The 25,079-nt window shown below is 39.9% G+C and overlaps 1 protein-coding gene across 5 annotated transcripts in view; it reads left to right on the top strand.

Moving 5' to 3' along the window:
- Positions 1 to 25,079, top strand: part of LOC130917793 (roundabout homolog 1-like) — a 621,696-nt gene that overhangs the window by 299,122 nt on the left and 297,495 nt on the right. For all 5 annotated transcript variants that reach the window (XM_057839493.1, XM_057839489.1, XM_057839494.1 and 2 more), the window contains one exon: positions 12,469 to 12,795. In XM_057839493.1, coding sequence (XP_057695476.1) covers positions 12,469 to 12,795 — 327 coding nt within the window. The remainder of the gene's footprint in view (positions 1 to 12,468; positions 12,796 to 25,079) is intronic.

Raw genomic sequence — 25,079 nt, 5'->3', positions numbered from 1 at the left:
AAGACACGTGGAATATGTGTGTCGAGGAAGACGCTAGTTGGCACTCTTACCCATATTTTAAGTTTGTGCTTTGTGCACGAATAAAAGTAGCAGACCCTCATCTTTGTGCATTAGTAGAATTAGCATAGCCTGGTACTCCAGACTCACCGCTGTTCCAGCTATTGATTCTGGCCACCATTAAGCGGATAAAATTTTCAGAGCAGAGCAAGCCACAGCAAACAGACAGCGGAGTGGACCAATCAGCGACGGGCGGGACGAGGGACTTGCGCGCGGAAGTAAACATACGAGGAGAGCGGAGTTTATTCAACATGGCTAGCGCGAGACAGACTGTTATCACTGACTTGTGGTGATGTGTTTTTGGTAATTTAAAACTGATTTTACCGTGGATTGGAACGTATTTTCGGCTCTCCTGTTCGCCATCTGTGTTTTGGAGACGACTTCCGACGCGGAAGAGTGACACCGCTCGTTAAGCACGTCACGCAAATAAACGAATCTATCGATTGATTTTGTACTTGCTCGAGAGGGCGTTAATGGGCTGGGTCTCAGACTTCTCTCAGTGTTTGAAAAACACACGGAGAACAGTCTGGCCGTGCCAGGCAAGAATTAGCATACCCGCATCATGCTAGAAGAAATGGATATGATGTGTCGAGTTGAATTGAAGGCTTGGATGGCCAGCGGCGTCAGATCGTTTACAAAAGTGGTCGTATGCGAAGAGCAACTTTTGCAAAAGTCTGACAGCGTGGAGCAGCGTGAAAAAAATCCACCATCACCAACGGGTTTCGAAAAGCCGGTCTGCTGCGTGATGAAGAGGACGACACGCTAGGGAGTGAGCTTGAGGAGTCAGCTAAGTGCCGTGTTGCTGGCGCTGTTTGGAAAGAAAAGTTAAGGTATTGTAACGCTGACTAACAGTAACCCGTTAAGTTAGGTTGCAATTCTTTATTTTGGAAACTCGTCGAACAACACACGACTGCTGCCTCTAGCAGCCGACGCACACACACAGACACACCCGCAACAACAACGACAGCACGTCTCATGCTCTTCCGCACCTCCCTTACCTGTAAGTCACGCGCTGTATCATAACCCGATTTGTTAAAATATGGTATTTAAACTTGGAAAACTGTGTATTTCTTTATAAATATTTCAGTTTAATATGTGGGCACACGCGGCTTATAGGCAGGAGAGGCTTATGTATGTACAAAATGCTTTTTCCTTTAAAAATGTACCGGGTGAGGCTTGTAATCCGGGGCGCTCAATGGTCCGGAATTTACGGTATATACTTGATTTAGCCTCCAAATGTGCGCAATCAACAGTTTTGTCCAATTCTGCTAGTTTTAAGGAGGTGTTTTTGCAGTGTAGTAATGTGATATATGTTAGGAATGGCTTACTTTTAAAGGCATTTTTGTGCAACTTGGGTGTCATTGTTTAGATGTTGGGATTGACTACTTGTTCACATTTGATGTGGAAAAAAATAGCACTAAATTACATTTTTTGCACAGTAACATTTGATCTTTGTATACTTTAGCATTTTACATACATATTTGAATAGAATGATCGGTGTGACATTTTCAGTTATCGGGTGGGAGAGGCAGGAAATTATCGGTTATCGATATCGGTTGAAAAATGTATTATCGTGCATCACTAGTAGTAAGGTAGTAAAATTTGGTGACAACGAATCAAACCATAACCAAATGTTTGTTTGTCCCTACGACAAAAAAAATCCTTAGAGGAGGGCTGCAGTGTCGTCATTGCTAGTTCAAAAGCAGCTCGCATACACTTTACAGTGCCCTCCACGTGTGAATAGTTAACAGCACCCCCACAAAACCCCAAACTTTTAGGTTTCAAATTAAAGACGATCTATTTTAAATCAGGCAAAGGGGAAGTGAGTGGTGGGTACATTCTGGCGAAGCTTTTCAAAAGTCCTCTTTAATAAAACATACACCCTCCCTTGCTTGCTTGGTGAGTGGGTGAAGGAGGCAGTGTGCAAGCGTCATTGCAGTATGCTGTTCAACTGGAGGGCGGGGATCTTGTTATTAAATAGTCTGCAACAGGAATAGGCTACAAATGGAGGTTAATTAATCTGGTTGCGCTTCGAATACCTCAAACGCATAGCGATGTGTTTTATGAAGCTAAAGCAACATCATATTGCAGACTTGTTTACTCATTATGCAGGTTTGATATGTCACTTTATATGTCACATTGCTGTAATGAGACTACTATTCAGACTACAATTTCTTACTGTAAAGAGATTTGGTTGACTTCGATATGTGTGAGTGTTTTTTTTTTTTTTTTCCTTTTCTTTATTTGATTTACTTTGGAAATACCCTGTTCCTATCAACGTGCTGAAGTTAGGTGGTTTATTGGGATTTCCAAAATATGGTTGTTAGCATTTGCGACCGGGATGCAGATAAATAATAATGCGTTAACGACCGCAATGTGGCCTGTGCCTCTTGTCCAGAGCTGTTAATCTTACTTTAAAAAAGTAAGTTACAAATTACTTCTCCCAAAAAGTAATTGTGTTAGTAACTCAGTTATCTGAATGTAAGAGTAATTAGTTACTTGGCAAAGTAACTGGTGATAAAAAACAAAACAAAAACAAAAAAACAAAACAAAACAAAAAAAACTTAGGTTACACTATGTGACGTGTAAAAGGTTTTTGGGACAACTGGCCCTAGCCCAATTCTTTACCCTAATTTACCCTTTACCCTCATACAACAATTAAAAGTTGTTAAAATTCCTCCCATTGTTGCATTAGTTCCCTTCTGTCTACTTTTGACATGTGGAAGTTTTAAAACGGTTTCATCATTTAAAGATAGATTCAAGTCGGTTCAGGAGTGTTTTAGATAAAAAGTTACTTAGGTTCGCTAGAAAGGTTCTCTACAACAGAGCCTTCCTAAGAAGTCTACTGCTCTAAGATGGCGGCTGTTTACTAAAGCATCTTCTTCCTATACTGTAAATGTTGCTAACGCCCCCGTGTCTGTCATTTCGCATCTAGTTTTATATATATATATATATATATATATATATATATATATATATATGTGATATCTACCATGTCTACCATATCTACCGTTTCATGTGGGCGTAGTTTGTAGGCTATCGGCTACAGTCAGGTATTATTGAAGCCACCTAGCATTGCGTTTACTCGGCGTTACAACTTTTTTGCCTCCTCCCCACTCCTGCTCTGCTCTGTCGTCTCGGTGAGTCAGTCTCCCTCAGACTTTTATCGCGTCATTCAACCAATATAGCAACGCATAGTAACGCACGCCTTTCCTTCCTCAGTAACTGTAACGGCGTTTCCAAGATGAGAAAAGTAATTAATTAGATTACTCACTACTGAAAAAAATAACGCCGTTAGTAACGCTGTTATATTCTAACGCCGTTATTAACAACACTGCTCTTGACACATCAAGATGCCTGTTTTGACTAATGCGAGTAGAGATTTATGTATGTCGCCCCCCAGTGATTGGCCCCGTTGCTGGGGTGTTAGCACACCTATTGACTAATCTGAGTAGAGATTTGTGTATGTCACCCTCCAGTGGTTGGCTGCCATTACTGGGGTGTTTGGACACCTACAGCAGCCCTGCGTCAATCAATGTAAACAGTAATATTAGCTGCTGTTGACTGTGTGCAGTGGGCGGCACACCTCAGCAATGGGGGACGGTGTACTTCCGTTCGTTTTGTTCGGATTGGTCTTGTCTTTGATAATGACATTATAAGTCCACACGTTAGCGAAGATGACTGAAAAACAGATGTCTTTGGACAGCTTTTTACAGGGAGAAGGCCACCTGCTGAGCCAGAAGAGGAGTCTACAACCAAGTCCATTCTGCATTATATGTGGCAAAACGCTAGCAAACGAGGCAGCAAAATTGAATGCACTGAGCGCATCATACCTCGTGGTGAACTATATCGCTAAAGCCAAGAAACTTTTCACGATTCTCGAACTCATTATGCCTGCAACCAAACTTGATTCCTAAAACTTGATTTTAGGAGAGACCGCTGCGCTGTTAAAAAGGTTGATTCCGCCTAAAAAGGCCCACAACACACTGGTCCATGGTGCAAAAAAGGTTGGAGACCACTGCTGTATAAAGTAAATCATGACACATGGCTTGAGGACACTAAAGGGATAGAATTGGTTATTCAAAGTTAGCTAAGTATAGCACTCCCGAGCCTCAGTCATGACATTTAATGAATGCCTTGCTTTTTAGTTATAGAATAAGTTGTCCTCGATTCATCACGGTAGGATTCCAACGTATGAGGTTTCCAATTCACCCATGGTGCACAATGAAATATACTACCGTATTTTTCGGACTATATGTCGCAGGTTTTTTTCATAGTTTGGCTGGGGGTACGACTTATACTCTGGAGCGCCTTAAGTGTGAAATTATTAACACATTATTATATCATTTCACATGTTATTTTGGTGTTTTGGAGTGACACTGATGGTTTGGTAAACTTGTTAGCATGTTCTTCATGCTATAGTTATTTGAATAACTCTTAATAGCTATGGCCACATTCGCGTTCTGCCTTTGGCAATGTGTGTTCAATTGTATTATTGACTTTTTTATATTGAAATGCATGCTTTTAGTTTGTGGCACTTTCACGCCAATGTGTGGGCGCACTCGCACTTGTTTACGTGAAGAAGAGCGCTCACACGCCAGAAGAAGACGGACAGCTACGCAGCTCTGAGTGAGTGGGCGAGTTAGCGAGAGAGAAACACGGCTGCGAACCTACGTTCATTGTTTATGCTTGTAAAATCTCTACAGAGGTAACGCTTCTGTGTATCATCTTTTCTGTTGTTGTTGTGTGTTTTCCACCCGCGATCGGACACTTAGAGCCAGTTGTGTGGTTGTTTGAACGATGTGCTAATGCTAGCGAACGCATGCTAACCGTTTGTGTCATTGCTGTAATAGCACCTAATTATCATTTATATACGTTGATGCGAACCTGTTTGGTATCGAGGACGAAATTGATTCAGCAAATTATACGGACGTCCAGCATCGTCATTTGGGAGTTTAGCTCGCTGTATAGCCAGGACCGAGCCGTAGCTTCCTGGTGAGGACAGTATATTCGCATTTCATTGTTCATGCACTGTACCCTTTTCAGCATGTTGTTCTCTATTGTATTTTTATATTAAATTGCCTTTCAAGAGGACATATCTGTTCTAAGTGTTGGATTTTATCAAGTAAATTTCCCCCCAAAATGCGACTTATACTCCGATGTGACTTATATGTTTTTTTTCGTCTTCATTTGGCATTTTATGGCTGGTGCGACTTGTAGTCCGAAAAATGCGGTAAATTTTCCCCAAAAATGCGCCTTCTACTCAGGTGCGACTTATATATGTTTTTTTCGTCTTTATTTGGCATTTTATGGCTGGTGCGACTTATACTCGGGTGTAGGCATGTGCCGTTATGATATTTTGACGGTACGATAACCGTGAACAAAAATATCGCGGTTTCACGGTATTGCGATTATAGCTCCAAAAAATTTTGAGATATATGGGTTAAAAAAAAAATTCCTTTTTTCCATTGAACAGGATTTTTTTTTTTTCAGACCATAGTTGCAAATTGGAACATGAATATATTGTTAAAATAAATATATTATCAATAAAAAAATATTTTAAATAAAATCAAACTAAATATAACTTATAGACTATACTCACGGCCACAGCTCAAGTTGCTCAAGATTAGAGCAAGAACAAAATAATTTCTATAAAAAAGTAAAAACACTTCTGAATAAATTTTTTAAAAAAATTATACTGCATGACTTTTTTTTTTTTGAGGGTGGAAAAGCTTAAGTGAAGTTTCGCCATTTTCAGCCACTGTGTCAACTCTAGTCTACATGACGTCATGCCTTTGTGTTAAAAAGAACATAAAGAATTCATAAGTTAGTTAAAAATGTATAAGTTAGTTAAAATGTCAATATTGTTGTGGAAAGGTTTCATCTAAAAAAATAAAATAAAATAAACATTGGGAGTGAGACCTCCCCTTGATCCAACGAACGTGGATTTGTGCTTAGGGCAAGATCATCTTTCGCAATTAGCGATCTTTGACGCTATCACTTTTTCCCCTTCATTCAAGCGAATCAAGCTTGTTTTCTCACTCTGCGGCTGTCACACTCAACGAAGTTGCTCTCCCAACTAAGCCTAAGCTAACATTCATCTTTGTAAGCTTTTAGTTAGTTTGTATATTGAATTTGAAAGGAAAATGTGTGTTTTGTTTTCAGTGTTGGGCACGTTACTTTAAAAAAGTAATTAGTTACATTACTCACTACTTCTTTCAAAAAGTAACTGAGTTAGTAACTGAATTACTCTATAGTAAAAGTAACTACTTACCAGGGAAAGTAACTATTTCCGTTACTTTAAAAAGAACTTGTTGTATGTCAAAGAATTTGAAATTTTCTGAGCAGTATTCGAGTCATTGGAATAGAGAAGAACAGACAGGTAGTTGTCACTTGTTAGGTGCTTCAGCAGATATGAATTGCTTACCACAGATGTCGACAAAAGCTTTGCCCCGGGACATAAATTACACATTACATGCAGGTCCTTTCCTTTAATTTCGACAAACTTGAAATAGTGTCTATATCTCCACCTCTTAAAGGACAATTTTTCTTCTGAATGCTCTGCCATCCCGACCCTGTGCATCTGTTTTGCGTGTGTGTGTTTGCCGCACGTGCTGTTCCGGTTTGCTTGTGAAATCACTGGCTCTGATTGGCTTACCACGACACATGACTCTAACCCTCAGCCAATCACAATCACTTCCATCGCATCTCTCGAGGGGCTGCATTCAGGTAGGCTCGTTTCCCGACAATTCACGTCACCTTCAAAGCGTCTGCTGTCCTCAAGATGGAAGCAGAATTATTGCTGGCTGACAGTGGGAGATGGGAACGAGGCTAGCATCAGGTGTAGCAAACACAGAAACGTTACCAAACTTTGGAAAGCATTGTCTAATTGAATGAGCAGGGACAAACAGCTTGGAGTCAGAAGTACGTGCACTATTCTCGAACCTGAACACACCCCAAGTCTTGGATGACAAATCAACAGAGAAGAGAGTCGGCTCGACACGGCTGGTAGTTTCTTCAATTTAGTCTGAGTAAGTAATGCACCGCTTTTGACCGTCAGTAACGGTAACGGCGTTGTAACGGCGGAAAAAGTAATTAGTTAGATTACCCCGTTACTGAAAAAATAACGCTGTTACGTAACGGCGTTATTTATAACGGCGTTACTCCCAACACTGTTTGTTTTTGGGGAACTTTTTCCATGGTGCTAATCTGTTGAAGCTACTCACATGGAAAAATCTAATTGTACAACATTTTAAATGTATTCATTTTGTATATTACACTTACCACGATTTAAGAGCTCAATAAATTGAAGAACAGTACGCCTGATGTTTGGAGTATTTGTTTTTGGGTTAGCTGGCTGGCTAGCCGATAGCGTCACTTTCACACACAGCAACAAACGGGAGGGGGTGAGCGCTGCTGCGCCAAGCCGCTTCTGGCTGCATTTTTGACACAAGAAAAATAGCGAATACCGTACTACGGTCTCACGGAAAATTTTAGTGGTTTTGAAACCGCGACGTTTTCACACCACGGTAAATCGTGAAACCGGTAACTGGCACATGCCTACTAGGGTGCGACTTATAGTCCGAAAAATATAGTAGTTTATTGCCTCACAGATTCTCAATTAAGTTGTTGTTTGGTGACATTGTGGTCTTGTTTGTAAAGTTTGTGGCTGCATTTGCTATGTATCATTTGAACTTCTCCACTTTCATGTCCTGCTCTTTCTAAGTCTCTTCCTCAGCTTAATGAACAGATGAGATGCTTTAATACGAATGCAGGTTGGTGTATTCAAACATAGCGCAGTCAGATGCTTTGAATACACACAATTTAAAAAATGATTCCAAGATCAGTGTGAAATGCAGTGAAGCATACAAATGTCTTGTCTTGTCAAGGGAGCTAATCTATGTCTCGTCTAGTCTTCAGCTCTTTCTTCTTTATGGAGCTTTGGTCTCTTGGACATCGTCTCAATATTCTGGACTTTTGTTTCTCTGCTTTTTTTCCTTAAAGCTCTTTCTTGAGCTTTGTTCTGTTTTTAACAATGTCTTGAGATTTAGGAATGTTTTTTTTCTGCTTCATGCCCCAAAGCTCTTACTGGAGCCTTGAGATTTAGGACTTGCGGTATGTTGTGTGCCCGTTTTAACCTGAAACATCGTTTGGATTTTTTTTTTTTTTTTCGTCTTCTTAAAAGTGTTGACATCTGGGGAGTCAATAACGGTGTCATCCAAATTCATGCATTTTGCACTCACAGTTCTCAGTTTATAACTTTGTCAACATGCTGTTTGGTATTTATTGGAAAACACTTGTTGAAGAAGTGGAAAGAAATCTTTTAAATGATGCTTACTTTAGCCTTTATTCGATCAAGTTCATTCAATGCCTAGCAGCGATATTAATAGCTACCGCCTGCCCTACTGTACACTGACATTTTTTCCACAGCTGCATTAGGAAGAACTGATAGAAAACACATGGTGGTTTGTTTGCAGCAATGAAAGAAAGGCAACTCCTAGCAACCAGAGAAAGAAAAAAAATTAATAGCTTTTGATGATAGCTCTGATGATCATTATACCCACTATGATGCATCCTAAGTATTATTGGAGTGCATTAACTAAAATGTGTTGAGTTGGGTGCCACCACTGAACTTCCTTGTGTTGAAATGATTAATCTTACTGCGGTGCTGTCACTAATTATGCTGACTATTTGGAAATGCGTGGTGACCACACTTAAAATGTGCCTTCCTCAGCAGTAGTAGTTAATGGGGGGATGGCAGAGGGCACACGGGATGAGGGGTTGGAGGAAGCAGTTGGCGGTAGGAGGGGGGTCAGTATGGCAGCGTCACGGTACGCAAGTAAATGAAACCCAAGCCTCCAATTAGACTCGACTCTTTTTAATTGGTGCTGAATATGCCAGCACTGGCAGATATGACTTGAAAGAGGGACTAGACTGGGATGGGGGCTTGGGGGTTGGGTACTTTTGGCTGCTATTGTAAGTGGAAACGCCACCAGGAAACTAATTAGCATGTAAAGCAGCTTGGTCGACCAGTAGGGGAGTAATTTGACCCGAGATACCGCAGAGGTGTTAAGAAGCTTCTTCGGTGTGGTTTCAGTTCACTGCTTCTTTTTGTCAGCAAGTGACACATCCACACATCCTTCTCTTATCTTTTATCACTTCATTTCCTTTTGACTTCAAGGTGCGCCGCTGCCTTTGCCCTCTGCTGTGCCGTTTGATCAGGAGACGCGTGACCGGAGCCTTATCAAATGGACTGATTCTGTAATTAAAGTAAATCATGCATAGCCAAGCGTATCTAAATCAATGTATAACATCTTTCCAATACCTAAACGTGCAAATTTTTAGTTATGTAAATCTTGTTTAAAATTCACATTTGCTTGGTGTTAGTGGTTTGTACCACCAAAATTTGCTCAATAGAGTACTTGAGGATTTAAAGCCATATTCTCCAAGTACCTTTAAATCTGGTACAAATGTTAATCAAGAGTAGTGTTTATCTGAAATTGTTCATTAAAATCCACAGGAAATCCAACATTATGTCTTCATAGGACATTTTTCAACCACAGATATAAGCAAGATAGACAATGCTAAACCACTAGGACCGGGGTAGATTGGGGAGCATTGTGGCACAGTTTGATGATTTCATATAATAAACTAGGGTGACCATATTTTGATTTCCAAAAAAGAGGACACTCAGCCCGGCCTCAAGATACTTGAATTTTACTTGAAGTTCACTCAAAGATGCCTATATCACTTTAATATATTTAAAGTGTGCCGCCTCACTCTGGATGGAAAAATGCAGTTTTAAAATTTATATATATATATATATATATATATATATATATATATATATATATATATATATATATATATATATATATATATATATATATATATATATATATATATATTATATAATGCAGACCCATGGACATGTAGTCCAGTCAATACACATACACACAATAGTAAATTACTATCACGACAATTGCCCTTGACAAATGGTTATTCCCATTCAATTGATATTCTCCTTCAATATTCTAGATTGCACACAAACAATAACCGAAATAAACTGACAAACTATTCAACCAGCATGTTTCGAGATGTAGCAGTTCAAAACTACGTTTCCCATAATGCCTAGCGTGGTTTAGCTTACTGATCGCTAGCTGAGGCAAAAATCAAACTTAGCTATGAAAGTTTACAATCATCAGCAGCGCAACGATGCGACACCAAACGGGATTTTACAGTCAAAGCTCCGTCAGAAGTCAACAGTTGCCATTATATACGTAGTTATCGTAAAAAACGTAACAATTGGGCAGGCGTTGTGGCCAAATCATCAACTCAGACAAGAAGAACGATTCTTCCCTCCCTACTGCTAGGAGCCATGTCATCGCAGGCAGGCGCTGCCACCCAGCGCTCGGAGGGATTCTCTTCAAATTGGTCCCGTGAAAAATCATAAAAACCGGACATTTTTTTAAATTTATAAAACCCGCCCAGACGACAAGGATACTACGTGAAAGTAGGACTTGTCCGGGCAAAACAGGACGTTTGGTCACCCTATAATAAACATATTATTCCACGAACTTATAAGATGCCCTATAAGATGAAAGTCACTTTCACTGGCTACACAAAGTTTGGCAGTAACTTCTTTCTTAGTAGACCAACTAAAAAGTCTTTTTGCGGCCTTAAAACTGGATATTTGTGATTTTCGTGATTGACTGCGTGTACTTGGCCAACTTTCTTGTCCGCAGTTGCATTCGTTCATTTGCCCTCCCCTGGCCAAAATGGACTGGCTGTCTGTCATCGTCAATGGCAGCCAATGAGTTAACAAGGAAGTGACCCCAAAATGCCCCTTCCCAACAGGAAGTGCACCAACCAACAGGAAGTAACTTAATCATTCAAAAAATCAACAGAAAATGATCCAAATTTTACAGGAAGTGACCTGTAAATATCTTAAAATTACAAGGAAGTGACACAAAATGATTGCCTGCCATTGCCAACAATAGCTGTCCAATTCACTTATTCAGTCCTGGAAGTACTGGCTGTGAATGCTCATCTTAGTTCATTCTCCCCCTCCCAGTCAAAATGGATTGGACGATAAATGCCATCAATGGCAGCCAGTAAGTTAACTATTTTGGCCAAAATAAACTGTCCAGGTCCATATGAGATCTAATTTTTATAAATGAGGCCTGCGAACAAAATGAGTTTGACACCCTTGTTATAGTGCATTATTTATCCAGCCAAGTTGTCAGAGTTGGTTAAAGATCAACATGGCTCTATTATATTATGATCCCAAGTTCATAGCATGTTACTTTACTGTTGAGTGCATTCTTTGTCATGTACTTAATGCAGGGGCCTCGGAATTTAATGTTAAATCATGTTTACGGTATATATTTGTCTAAAAAATATCCAGATCGTCCAAAAGGAATCTTTCATATTTTGCACAAAAAAAGTTCATCAATAGGACTTTTGGTGTTCAAGTAATTTTACAAGTTTCAATTCGTCAAAACCCGGAAACCCATTTTCTACCATCTTGTGGCATTTGTGAGTAGTTACAATATAATACAGTGATCCCTTGCTACTTTGCGCATCAAACATCATGCCCTCAGTCCATCGCGGATTTTTATTTCAATCAAAAAAAAAAAAAAAAAAAAATACAGATTAGCAGTCTTGAGCCGATCACGTAGTCTCACTCTCCCTCCCGCTGCTCTTTATTGGTCAGGCAGTGCACTGGAGTTGCTGATAAATAAATTTAACGATGATTTACAGACGTTTAATGCGTCAAGCACCGTTTAACTTGTTAAACAGTTGCTGTGGCAACTCATTGTGTGTAAGTGAGCAGCGTGAGTGGATTTGACTGGACTGATTTAACAAAGACAAGCATTTTTTTACTTTATACTTCTTTAAAAATAATTCTGTGCTGACAATAACCTGTCTAAAACTTATAATGATTATTACATTTGAAGTGCTTAAAAAACATTTATTACAATATACTTATATATATATATTTTTTTATTTTACTTCGGGGAAAAAGTGAAAAACATGTATTTTATGTATCATTTTCCAATGCTCAATCTAAATAAATTCATTGATAACACATAAAAAAAAAAAAAAAAACATGGGGGAGGGGCACTACTTTGCAGTTTTTCAATTATAGCGATGGGTTTGGGCCCTCATTAACCGCGAAAAACAAGGGATCACTGTATTAATCTTTTTAGGCTGATATGCAATTACTCTTATTTGGACTGGTCTTCTATCGTTACGCATCGTAAACTTTTTCGGAAAGGCCACAATAATGTGAATTGGCGAATCGTGAAATGAGAACATGTGGATGCGTACTCTCAAAACTACAATTAGTGATTACATATCTTATTAAAAAGATAAATATTAAATGTTGCTCTGTTGTTGCTGTTCCAGGATCCCGTCTGCGCCAAGAGGACACGCCGCCCCGGATTGTTGAGCATCCGTCCGATCTGATCGTCTCCAAAGGCGAGCCAGCCACCCTCAACTGTAAGGCAGAGGGCCGGCCCTCGCCCACCGTGGAGTGGTACAAGGATGGCGAGCGGGTGGAAACTGACCGGGATGACCCACGCTCGCACCGCATGTTGCTGCCTAGCGGCTCACTCTTCTTCCTGCGCATCGTGCACGGGCGGCGGAGCAAGCCGGACGAAGGCTCCTATGTCTGCGTTGCCCGTAACTACCTTGGAGAGGCAGTGAGCCACAACGCCTCGCTGGAAGTAGCCAGTAAGTGCAGCATGTCTTCTTATCTCCTTCGGGGGTTTCTGCTCGAAGTTCTGAAAAAGAAGGCTCCGGTTTCCCCCCAGTGTTTTTTGGCATCAATGTGCTCATTGAGTTGGATAATCTCTCAGGAGATGGGCAGGATGTGCTTGGCCCAGTGGTCTCCATAGCCATGCGGAGCCTTGGGAGTGAGGGGGCAATGGGGGACTGTGTGAGTCTGATCTTTCCAGGGTGAGTGCTCCTCTAAAGGGCCCTTAGTAGGTGGTCAGGAGTGACAATGGGAACAAAGGTCTTTCTGTTTTAGCCCGGCTTCTGTTTTTTGTTAGCCAGAGAGATGTGAAGTTTTAAATCTCGTCCTTAACCCTTAATAAGTCCTTTAAAAGTGCTCACTCTTTATTTCACTATGTCAATGTAATCTTCCAAAAACGCCAATGTAAAATACAGCATTTTAACTCTAAATGTTATCCCAGACTTCAGCGTAAAACTTGCATACTAGGCTATCGATATTTTGCACAGTGTTTTGATATACACGTATCCTATCGAATTACGTAGTTTAAAGTGCCGTGTAAGATTTTGAAAGGGAAAATAAATTGACGCTCATAGAACACAAACAGTAAAAGATATGACCTTTTGCTGCATGGTTTGAATGGCAAAAACTCATGCTATCTTGTGGATGAGTGTAAAACAAAGAAGTGTAAAATAAAGACCATAATCTAGAGTGCAATCTGTACATAAAGTATGTTTTTCTGTAGTTAGTTTTGATTAAAAATTGGAATATTAGGTGGCGCTTACAATGGGACATGTTTTTGCTACCAGATACATGTCAATTCTTTGCCATTGCGTTGTCATAAGAGCTTATATCTGGAACAGAATTCCATCTGGTAAATTTCACTCATTTGACCTATATTCACTCAGCACAGCCAAAATGACTTGAAAATAGGGAAAAAATCTAATGACACAAAATTTCCCAAGGATCTCTTGAAGGTTACATTTGTAGTATGCAAAATGCAGGTCTCCAAACGACTGCTCCTAGGCCCCTCTTAGGCATTTGACCCCTAAAATTTGACACAACGCAAGTAATTTTTTCATCTACTTGCACCTGTGCGAGTAGGTTTAAAAAAAAAAAAGAAGAAAAGAAAAGAAAAAAAAAGAAAACTTTTTTTTTGGCTGACAACTCAAGCCTAATTGTTAGCGTTAATGTGCAAATAAGTTGCTAAAGAATTGCATTTGTCAGTAATATAGTAAAAAATGAGTGGAAATGAAAATATTGGCAGGGTTCCTACAGCTCATGGAGAAAATTGTGGGCAGGGGCGGGTACAACAGGACATCAAGTAGTGTGATCTAGCCGTTGCTAAAAGTCCACCCAATCATTCGTATGACATATGACAAGTGGAGCCACATAAACAACGTAGAGTATCGGGACGTGATATCACTTGATTTGTCTGTTTTATTCTTACCAGAAAATAAACATTTCTTGCAATAGACCTGCAAAATCAAGATTCTCTGTTGAATGTCATCATTTTGACAGCCCCATTGTTTAAATTTGCTTGCGTGAAATCTCGCAAAAACATACACGAGATCGGTGCCATATCACTCTCAGAAATCCTAGATGGGACGTGTTATAAAGGTTTTAGTATTTAACATGGAAAAACCACAGGTCTCCAGACTGTGACCAAATGGTCTAAAATTAGAGCCAGTATGAGTATTTTTCAGGCCATCACACGGGGTGTGATGCATCATCGCTTGCCTCTGATTAGCTATGAATTTAGAGGGCATCTTGAAATTTTTGTTCTGAGCGCCAATAACTTTCCATGCTGCTGCTTTTTTATCAATCTCCTGAAAATCATGCCGAGAGGTATCATAAGGTATGTGCTGGTTGCACACTGCTAAAGTGATACGCTCCTCCATGCTGACAAAGTGTGGTATGTGGATGTCAATTTACGGCAGGGGTGGGCAAACCGGTCCTCGAGGGCCGCAGTGGGTCCTGGTCTTTGTTCCAACTGACCCAGCACAGATAGTTTAACCAATGAGGTTTCAGCAGAAATAGGAAGCACCTGAATGCAATCGACTGATTGCTCGTGTAAAATAGCAGATTGGTGAAAAGGTGTCCTCTTAATGGATTGCAACAAAAACCCGCACCCACTGCGGCCCTTTGTGGAATAGTTTGCCCACCCCTGATTTACGGGTTGCCTAGTGTCCTCACAGGTGATTTGCCAATCAATAAATCCATTGCTGATTGGTTGTAATGCCAGTTGACAGCGACATAAAAATCCAATTTTAAACTATTATCTAACAACAGGTATTCCCCGAGTTACGAACAAGTTCCGTTCCTACGCTGGCGACATAAAATAAATAAATAAATAAATAAATAAATAAATAAATAAGAATGCTTCCTTCTGGTAACAACAGTAACACCATAATTCTTCTTAAAACTGAAATTTATTGATTTGACACCGTAAAACTATGAACACACTATTAGAAAATAAAATACAATAATGACAAAAAAAGTACAATAATGGTATAAAGTAAATCAATAGAGACATATTTGCTTACAAAAACATACCTCAATGGCTGCACAATAATACAGAGGGAAATAATGTCTAAATCTTGGACAATTCACCAAGGAAAACGACAACTATTAGTAGCACCGGTCCAGCGGTGAAAATGAACGCTGCTCAATAAGCTAGCGGTCTAACTGCATCGCTGAGACTGTGCCGTTTAGCCTTCCTCTGCCTTCTTGCAATGTTAACTGGCGTTCATCCCCAGCAATTACTGTAGAAATCAACATTTTAGAATAATTTTGTGCTGCAACAATTAATCGATTAACTCGAGTAATTCGATTAGAAAAAAAGATTCAAATTACATTTTGCTGAGTTTTTGTTTAGTTAAAGTGGCATTGTAATGGTTTGTTTTGAAAGTATTTGCATTGTTTTATTGATTTGGGTGGATACACTGCCCCCTAGTGACAACAGTGAATATGACATAAGTCATTTCACAGGGCTGAATCCCACTGCTCCCTGTTAAGACCAACATAGGCTAAGTTTTTATTTGAGCAATTGTTTTAATGCATTTATAATTTAGTTTATATAGGTATATTTAGCCGTTTTTTTTTTTTTTTGGTGGGAATATGTGTTTAAACCATTTGTTAAACGCATAGTTAAAAAAAAAAAGTTTGCATTTTATATCATTTAAGATAGCGGGCTTTTGCTTTGTAAGTTAGTCAATTGTTCTTTTGTTGTACTTAGATCCTCGTTTATTTTTTCTTTTTCATACCATTTGAGGCTCAGCACAGGTATTTTCATTTTTTATTTTCTTTATTCAATTACTTGGTTATTCGAACTAACTAGTTCATCAATAAACCGACGACAAAAATAATCGATAGCTGTAGCCATACAATAATTAGACCAAATAATTAACACAATTAAATGACAAATAATAAACTCTACTTACCATCAATGCTGAGTGGTGGTGGATGAGACACTGTTATGAGACTTAAAAAATTTAAAAAAACAAAAAAAAACAACAACAAAAAAACGGTCGTGTACGTCGTAACCTGGGGATGACCTGTAGAATACTAGTTGATGTCAAAACTGATAGAGTTTAAAATACAGATTCATAAGTTTGTAGTTTTATGCATTTATTATGAAAGTATTTATCGGTTAAACAGTGAAAATTAGAGGTGAGCGTTGCATGCTGATTTACAGCGTGCACACCTGAATCTCCTCCTTGGGCTCCTATAATTTTAGGGGCTGTTTACATGGTGACTCTCCGAGAATACGAAAAATTTCAAATTTGCATTTATATGGGCCCGTCTCCATTCGAACAATGTCGCAATTCCGCCTTAAACCGATGTAGTATTCATGCCAGGCCCTAGGGGGCAGTGCAGATTTATAAGGCGACAGCAAATGATGCACTTTGACCCCACCAAGCTCCTCAGCCCGGAAAAAAAACATGCCCGCCCACTCTAAGCAACGGCATTTTTCTTTTGTTCAAAAAGGCACAAAAATGGAAACATTCAACATATTCATCTAAAATATTATTAAAACAGTAAATTAAAGCCAATATTCTGCAATATTTGTTGTTTTTAATGTTTAATAGTACCGCTGCGCACGCCCAATGTGACGTGTACGAGTGCTGACGTTATCGGCGCGGTCTAGCGCCGCGGGAGCTTTTGATATGCATGCGGAGCAAGCCACTCTCAAGCCCCCGCAATCGAATTCTTCCACTTTGTAGGCAGGATTCCAAGGTTTGCGTCTTTGCCTTCCGTCTTCGCCGACACCATACGAACACGAGGCCACTCGGCAACACAGTCATTGCGTCTTCATGTCGCAGAGTCGCCATGTTAAGTTAGGGGCCACTGTACTCCTAGTAAAAATGTTAGTCTGGAGACCTGAAATGTGTTAGCATTAATGATCTTTTAATGATACTCTAAGGTGAAAGGCGATGTGTGAATAAGTTCCTATGATTCTTTGAAAGCTACATTAGCATGAAAATCATCTCTTTAGATGCTTTATATGCTGGTCTCTGGACAGTCTGAGTGAAGGCTGTGAAGTACATCTTAGATATCCAGTGTTCCTCGGCCATGGCCTCAGGCCTGTCTCCTGCCTGCTGGCTGTAATCCAATCAAAATGGGAAAGGAGCAAAACACATGATAGTTTGGACGTGATCCCAGTTCTTGCTTTCAAACTTTTGCATGTTTTCAGGCAGATCAATACTAGTTTTGTGCAGCCATGAGAGGTGTTTTTTTTCTTCTTTCTTTTCATGTTTAACTATAACCTTTGATGTCGTCAGCGGGATATTCTGCTTTCTCAGCAACCTCCAGTGTGAAATTTCTGCATGGAACATTTTTAATACGTTTCCAAAATCTCCCACAGACATAAATCACATCAAATGATGCTAAAATGTGTTTAAGACACCGATTGCAAAGGTCAAACTTAGAATATTTCCCTATGTTCGTGGATGATATATGTGCAGTGTTTATGTCAGAGCTGAGTTTTGTCATGCAAAAGAAAAAAAAAAGAAAACAAGCCACTTGGCAGGCCACGCGAGCGCATGAGCGGCATTGGCTGGCGCTCAACTGTGGGCTACATTATTCTGTGCCGGGTTCAAACAGACCTCATAATGACAAGCCGCCGTGATGCCACTGAGCTTCTCGCCCCTCAGTGCAGCTCATGCTTAACTGCACATAATTATGTAGTCGCAGCAGCAAAGATGGATCACCCGCGCCAAAGCCAGGTTCAGCAACACAGAGGCTCCTTCTCAAGGCCTCGTTTATAACTTCTGCCAGTTGATAAATGCACAAAGGTTCCTGGAGTCTAATCTGACCTTGCAAGAAAAAAAGTATTCATTTTCAAGGTAATTGGTAAAGAGGAAGTTATGATCTTAATAACAGTGTTTATTGACATTTTTTCCCCATTGCGATTTCAGGTGTTCTTGGTTATGGGTGGCAAAAATTTGAATATTCTGCCATTAATTTTCGATTCACGTCTAAAGCAAAGAACATAACTTTAAGAGGGATGTTATTGCAGTTCTTTTTCACTCACCACAGCTTGTTAACACAGTCCGAGTTTCAACAAGTTCTGTTTGGCCTGGCCGCAGTGAATGGGTTAGGGTGAGCCAACTCAGTTTGTTTTGATAATCATTTTACGGGTTTATGCAGTCTACTTTGCAGTTTCTCACAAGCATGGTTTGATGAATTTACCCTTAATTGTGTTTGCTTTGTGCATTCAGACGTACCTGAGATTTGGACCGAAGGTTCTTAGGCACTGACTTTTGGATTTGAAGTTATTTGAAATAGATCTGCCTTCTGTCTAATTCCCACCACCTCTTATACTTGCAGCTTGACATACATTTAATGATTAATTTAAAGTCTTGTCTAGTTAATACCCTGCAAACATTTCAATTTTAAAAGATTTAATATATGTTACGTCCCACGGACGGCTCGCTAAGGGCGTAACATAAAACGGCCACACAAGTTTAATAGTGGCACAAATTTATCTACACAGGCAAACTCGCAATGAACAATATATACAAAATGTGGATGAAGCGCGGCTTCAGGGTAAGCCCATTCCAAAACAACAAATAAAAGGGTTCTACACTTAAACCCCACCCGTTAACTAAACCCTGAACGTGAAAAAGAACAAAGAAAAGACAGCCACTAACCTAGCTTCTTACACTGAACAAAACAGGAGAAAACAGGTTGAACAGAAATGGCAGCTTACCCCTACTGCTTCTGTGCTCTTATTTACAGTGGTGAACAAAAACGATCCAATAATGGCAAAACACAAAAGACCTCACCGAAAAAGCAGGAGTGTATCAAACTAGCGATCAAAGCACACGAGAGTGAATGGCGAGCAAACAGCTGGCAAGAAGGACCGCGGCACGATAGCTGTCAAATGCGACCTCCCAGAGTGTTGACAGCGGCAGGTTTATGAAGCCTGGCGCCCTTTTATCATGACCATTCAGCGGCGGCTACATCGTCTGTCTGTCCGGCGTCGATCAGCTTATATCACGTTGGGAGGGGACGCAGCCAGCTGGCTGAGGAAACGATCAGCTGACTGAAAGAGTCTCAAAAAACAATAACTAAACGGCCAGGGCCGTCACAATATATAAAATTAAGGCCCGATAAACTTCCATCTTGTTCTTTGTCCACCAAAGTATTTTTTTCTTACCAGGCAGCTTTTGTGTGAGAGCATTTTACTTGTTTAATATATTTTTTGTCCTTAAAAAACTGCAATATGGTATATTGTTACAAATAGGTTTAGCTGATAATATTACAATTCTGTTGTTGTTATATATTTCATGTTCTTTAAAATCCATTTTGAAGTGATTGTGGTGACTATTGGTATGATTGGTTGCACACCAAACCTCCCACTTGTCTTTGTTGTTCAACTTGGATGGTTTGTGCTGTTCTTTTAAAGAACATTTTAACATAATCAGAGGATTCATTTCCTATGCATGATTTACATTACGGCAACAGACAAAAAATGCTATTTCCAAGGGGAATTGGATATCTGCCCATGGGAGGACGTTTTCACTATAGCCCCTTTTAGACATACGCTGAACTCAGCCCTTATGTCTGAAAGTAATTTCCCGGGTCGACTGACACGGAGATGACACTGAGATTACCCGAGTCGTGTCCTACTATAATGTCCTTGATTTACCCGGGACACGGCATGTGTGAAAGCAGCCAATGAATGACCGTGTCACAGCTCGAAGACTGATGACGTAAATATCATGGCGGGCCGAAACAAACATCGCAATTATCAACAGGGTAAATTGGAAATGGCAAAATTAAACTGGAAACATAACGGAATTATATTGCAACTGGATCTTCAAACCGAGGAAGAGACAGTTCTTCGTCCATCTTTGGAAATGTGTGGTTTATTTTGTTGACGATGCCGATCAAAAATGACGCAATCTCTGGGTTATAAAATCCCGCCCCCCAACCTCCCGCACAGAGAGCGTCGAGTCGCCAACACGGGACAAGTCTGAAAGTGTCCAACCCAGGTTATTCCCGGGACATCTCCTCATTTCTGAAAGCCATGACATGGGTAAATCACGTTTCAATTCACGTGGGAATTTACCAGGATCTTTATTTGTAACACCTTAGTGTTCAACAACCAGCATGCCCATGCTCCTCTTTGTTGAAATTGATGTCACACTTCAGTGACTTCTTTTTGATAGCAAAATATTAATGTGTCCCAGTTTGACTGCTACAGATACGTTCCTGTTAACTTATAGTACGTTCCTTACATTCAAGATAGCAGACCAGCCGAAAGCTGAGCACAATTCAAAAACATGCAAAAAAAAAACAAAAAAACAAAAAAAACAACCTATTTTAATGGAAATGTTAAAGGGGCTTATGACTGATGATAAGTTGCTTTTCTGTCTTGTGACAAAACCAACAAAATTTCCCTTTCGTAACCACGGTTGCTTGGTGCACCAACAAGCATCAATTTGTCGCAATGGTCACAGCAATTCATATTGCATTCCGACCACTTACTTCTCGAGTGTATTTTACATCACACAAAATGAGCCTTGTTTGAATCGCCGTCTTCTCTCTTCAAGCCTTTACTTTGTACTGTAGCCTGAGGCGTTATGAGCCACATCAGTCCCGCAACTGTGGTGCACTGAGTCTGCAAACCCTCCCCATTCTTGCCAGCCACATCTGAGAATTGGCAGATGGGTTTCTTCCAGCTTTGTGGCTAAACTTTTGCCGTGGTTGCTCATGCAGATTTCGTGAGAGACTCCAAATTGTTCGCTACGCCGGTTAAGGATGGATATTTTCTCAACTGTCTTTCCTGTTGCGACAAGGATCAATTAAATCTGAGTTGTTAAGGTGATGGGAAACTCTTCATGGATGGACTCATGTTTCCATACCTGTGGTTTTCTTAAGATATTTAGCCTTATTTTGGATGGAAGTCGTTTTACCTGGAGAAATATGCAAGCTTCATACCGGAAAACCAATGCTAAAATTTGAACTTTGAACCTCAGGACTGGATTAAAGATGTACTAACCACTCAGCTGCTGGAAAGTAACATAAAGCATTTTTTGACATGTTACAGTTCAGCGTAAGGCCCCAAGGGACTCTATGAATAGGCTTTTACTCCTGTTTCCTGCTTACACAGATAGTAAGGTGAGGTAATGGACTGATTCACTCAAGCAGCCGATAACCTCTGTCTAGTGGCACAATCGCTCAAGATTGGCTGCTGGCCCAGCGTCCATTCCTTAAATCCCAAGCAATGGCGCAGTTGACTTTTAGGACCACGACCTGTAAATGTGGAGCGCCGTTTTCTTCTATAACACTCAATCGTGCTATCTCATATTGATCTCAACACCATGTGAAGCCAGCTGCCTTTGCTGAACCGTTCCACCTGGGTCATCCTGACAGATTCAGGTGCAATGTCCACAGGTATACTGCTTAGTGGTATACCATTACTTGGCATGCATCAATCTGATGCTAGCATGAACATCTCCAATTGTTCTGAACGTTGAACCCTAGGCTGTCTGTCTATATCATGGAATATGAGGTACCCTAATTTTCGGACATAAGCTGCTACTTTTTTCCCCTCATTTTGAATCCTGCGGCTTATAGTCCAGTGTGGCTTATATGTTGATTTATTTGGGTTAATAGGTAACACTTTATTTAACAGCGGCATCATAAGACTGTCATAAGAACGTCATAATTATAACATGACACTATCATGGGCATTACTGAATGCATATGACAGATGTCGATATGTGTCATGTGGCATATTATGTCACTAAATCCATTTATGTCCAGCTCAGATCTTTCACGTCCATTCAAAAGTGAGATAATTTGCTGGATGACACTAACCGACATCTATTATAAGCATTCATTAATGCTTATTACAGTGTCATGTAATAATTATGACTGTCTTATGACAGTATTATGGCACCACTATCCAAGAAAATGTTACCAAATACCATAACTAGCAATTAATGAAACAACTGGAACAGTAACTGAAGAAATAATTAGCGCAGAACATGACTGTTATTTACATCTGTAGCGCCGCAATCAGGGCCGGCCCAGGCCATTTGGGGGCCCTAAGCAAAATAATGCAAAGGGGCCCATATTTTTGGCCCACCATTTTGTCACAGTGTACTGTGAAACCCATACATGCAATCCAACCCATACGTCCATATTTTGTATATTAATCAGATTTTGTTGCACTGCATACTTCAAACTTCTCACCCCAAATGATTGTCAGTACTTACAGTAGATAGCGCCAAACCTTTTTCTAAAAGAGGAAAGAAAGACGTTAAGGAAGAACTTTTATTTTTTTTAGGCTTGTAATCAAGTATCAAAACTCACAAAAGTCAAATAAAGCAAACTTTAGTAAACAAAATAGAATATAAATTAAACAATTGCCAGATTGGGGGCCCCCTAGTGGTCAGGGGCCCTATGCAGTTGCATAGTCTGCGTATAGGCTGGGCCGGTCCTGGCCGCAATGCATGCTAGGAGGAATGTTGGATGACAACAGTGTTGAGAGCAGGTGGCAGCAGAAGTTGACTGTCTACCCCAAAGAAGCAGTGATGGCCAAATGAAGCTTTTAGTGACAATAAGGCTTTGCAGCCAATTGGTTCAAAGCTTACTGGTGGTTCATTTGGTCTCAAGACAGTCTTATGATGCCATTGTCAAATGAAGTGTTACCGGTTGATATCTTTTGGTGTAAATATCCCATAATACAATGAGGACAACTGCGGCTTATAGTCTAGTGCGGCTTATCTATGAACAAATGCCGTTTTCATGTCAAATTTGGTGGCTGGCGGCTTATAGTCAGGTGCACCTTATAGTCCAGAAATTACGGTATATATGCCATTTATGTTGGCTCACAAAAGACTGGACCTCCTTTAAAACAAACTCCTGGTAATAACTCAAAATCTTTTTACATTTGAATGCCACGGTTTTGACACATTAGAAAGTATCCTGTAGGTTTAAAAATAAATAAATAAAAAAACTTGGCAATTTTCTGCATCAATCTCATTACTGATTCATGTCAATGCTGTAGTAAGTTTTCATTATTATCTGGACTCCAATAATTTCGTTGATACTTAGATTGATGCGGGCTGTACCAATTTAGGAGGTTTTGTGGCCATTTTAGTATCTAATTTTAACACAGAGTCAAATCGTGAGTCAGACGCACCGTGAATGAAACAAGTATCAGGACAGGCAGACGCCAGCAGAGCAGAGGAAGCCGCTGGCTGGCGAGCTTTCACTCTGGCGAGCTGCCCGACAAGTCACAGGCTCTGCTGCGGTTATTTGTCTCGGGCTGGTTCACAGCAAATTGGTGCAAACGGCGCAGTTGGGGTCTGCTTCATTTGAGACGTGGGGTACCCCCCCCCCCCCCCCACACACACACACACACACCCGCCAGCCTTTACTGGCAGAATGTTAAAAAAAAAAACTCTTGTGTGCATGTGTATATGTGCAGTTGTCAAAAGTCTACAAAACAGGCAACCGCGTTCTTATTGGCATTAACTGTTGATCTTTTCCTGAAGCTGAGTTGCGGTGTGGGCTGCAGTCTATTTGCTGTTGGCCTCAAAATGACTAGTGAATGGAAGTTTACCTAATTACTGTACATCTCTTGCAGCATTTATATGCAGCAAATGCATTTTAAAGTGGTCCTGGGCTGTTGACTATTGCATATTTAGCAAGCACTTCAGGCAGTTTACTCGAATTACTGCACTTTATGTATACAATTAAAGATGCAACATCTATTTTCCAGGCGTTCACTCGATATTTAAATGTCATCGAGTTCAAATTACCACAGTGTGCTTTTTAATAACGTAGTCTTATTTGGCCTCTGTACATACTATTAGGGCTGTCAAACGATTAAAATTTTTAATCGAGTTAATCACAGCTTAAAAATTAATTAATTGTAATTAATCGCAATTCAAACCATCTATAAAATATGCCATATTTTTCTGTAAATTATTGTTGAAATGGAAAGATAAGCCACAAGACGGATATATACATTCAACATACTGTACATAAGTACTGTATTTGTTTGTTATAACAATACATCAACAAGATGTCATTGACATTAACATTCTGTTAAAGCGATCCATGGATAGAAAGACTTGTAGTTCTTAAAAGATAAATGTTAGTACAAGTTATAGAAATTTTATATTAAAACCCCTCTTAATGTTTTCATTTTAATAAAATTTGTAAAATTTTCAATTAGAAAAAAAAAAAAAAAACTAGTAGCTCGCCATTGTTGATGTCAATAATTACACAATTCTCATGGTGCTGAAGCCCAGAAAATCAGTCGCACCCAAGCGCCAGCAGAGGGCGACAAAACTCCCAAAAACACAAGTAACAAGTGCACATGACACTGTACTGTCATTTTAATCTGTTTGAGCAGGGCATGTGCGTTAATTGTGTCAAATATTTTAGCGTGATTAATTTAAAAAATTAATTACCGCCCGTTAACGTGATAGTTTTGACAGCCCTACATACTATATCTAAATTTGATCATATTAAGTACTCTTACGCTGATTTATTTGATCCAAAGACTCAGACGGTGACAGTAACCCTAAGATGTGTCAATATGAGATTCTTTCAGCCGTGTAAAACGTGTCAGATGTCACGCTGGTTTATGGATTTTAAAGGGTTGATTTCGACACCATGACCTCACCCACGCATTGTTGCGCTTTTGCATTAATGGGTAGAGGGGAGACGTGGACAAAATGATACAGCAGCAGAAAGTTTTTTTGGGTGTGTTTTTATAAGGGGAAAGCAAAGAAATGAAGGGTACAAAAAT

This window comes from Corythoichthys intestinalis, chromosome 6 (assembly GCF_030265065.1).
Source record: "Corythoichthys intestinalis isolate RoL2023-P3 chromosome 6, ASM3026506v1, whole genome shotgun sequence".
Taxonomy (NCBI): Eukaryota; Metazoa; Chordata; class Actinopteri; order Syngnathiformes; family Syngnathidae; genus Corythoichthys; species Corythoichthys intestinalis.
The sequence above is the reverse complement of the archived record's forward strand: the minus strand, read 5'-3'. Positions and strand labels throughout refer to the sequence as shown.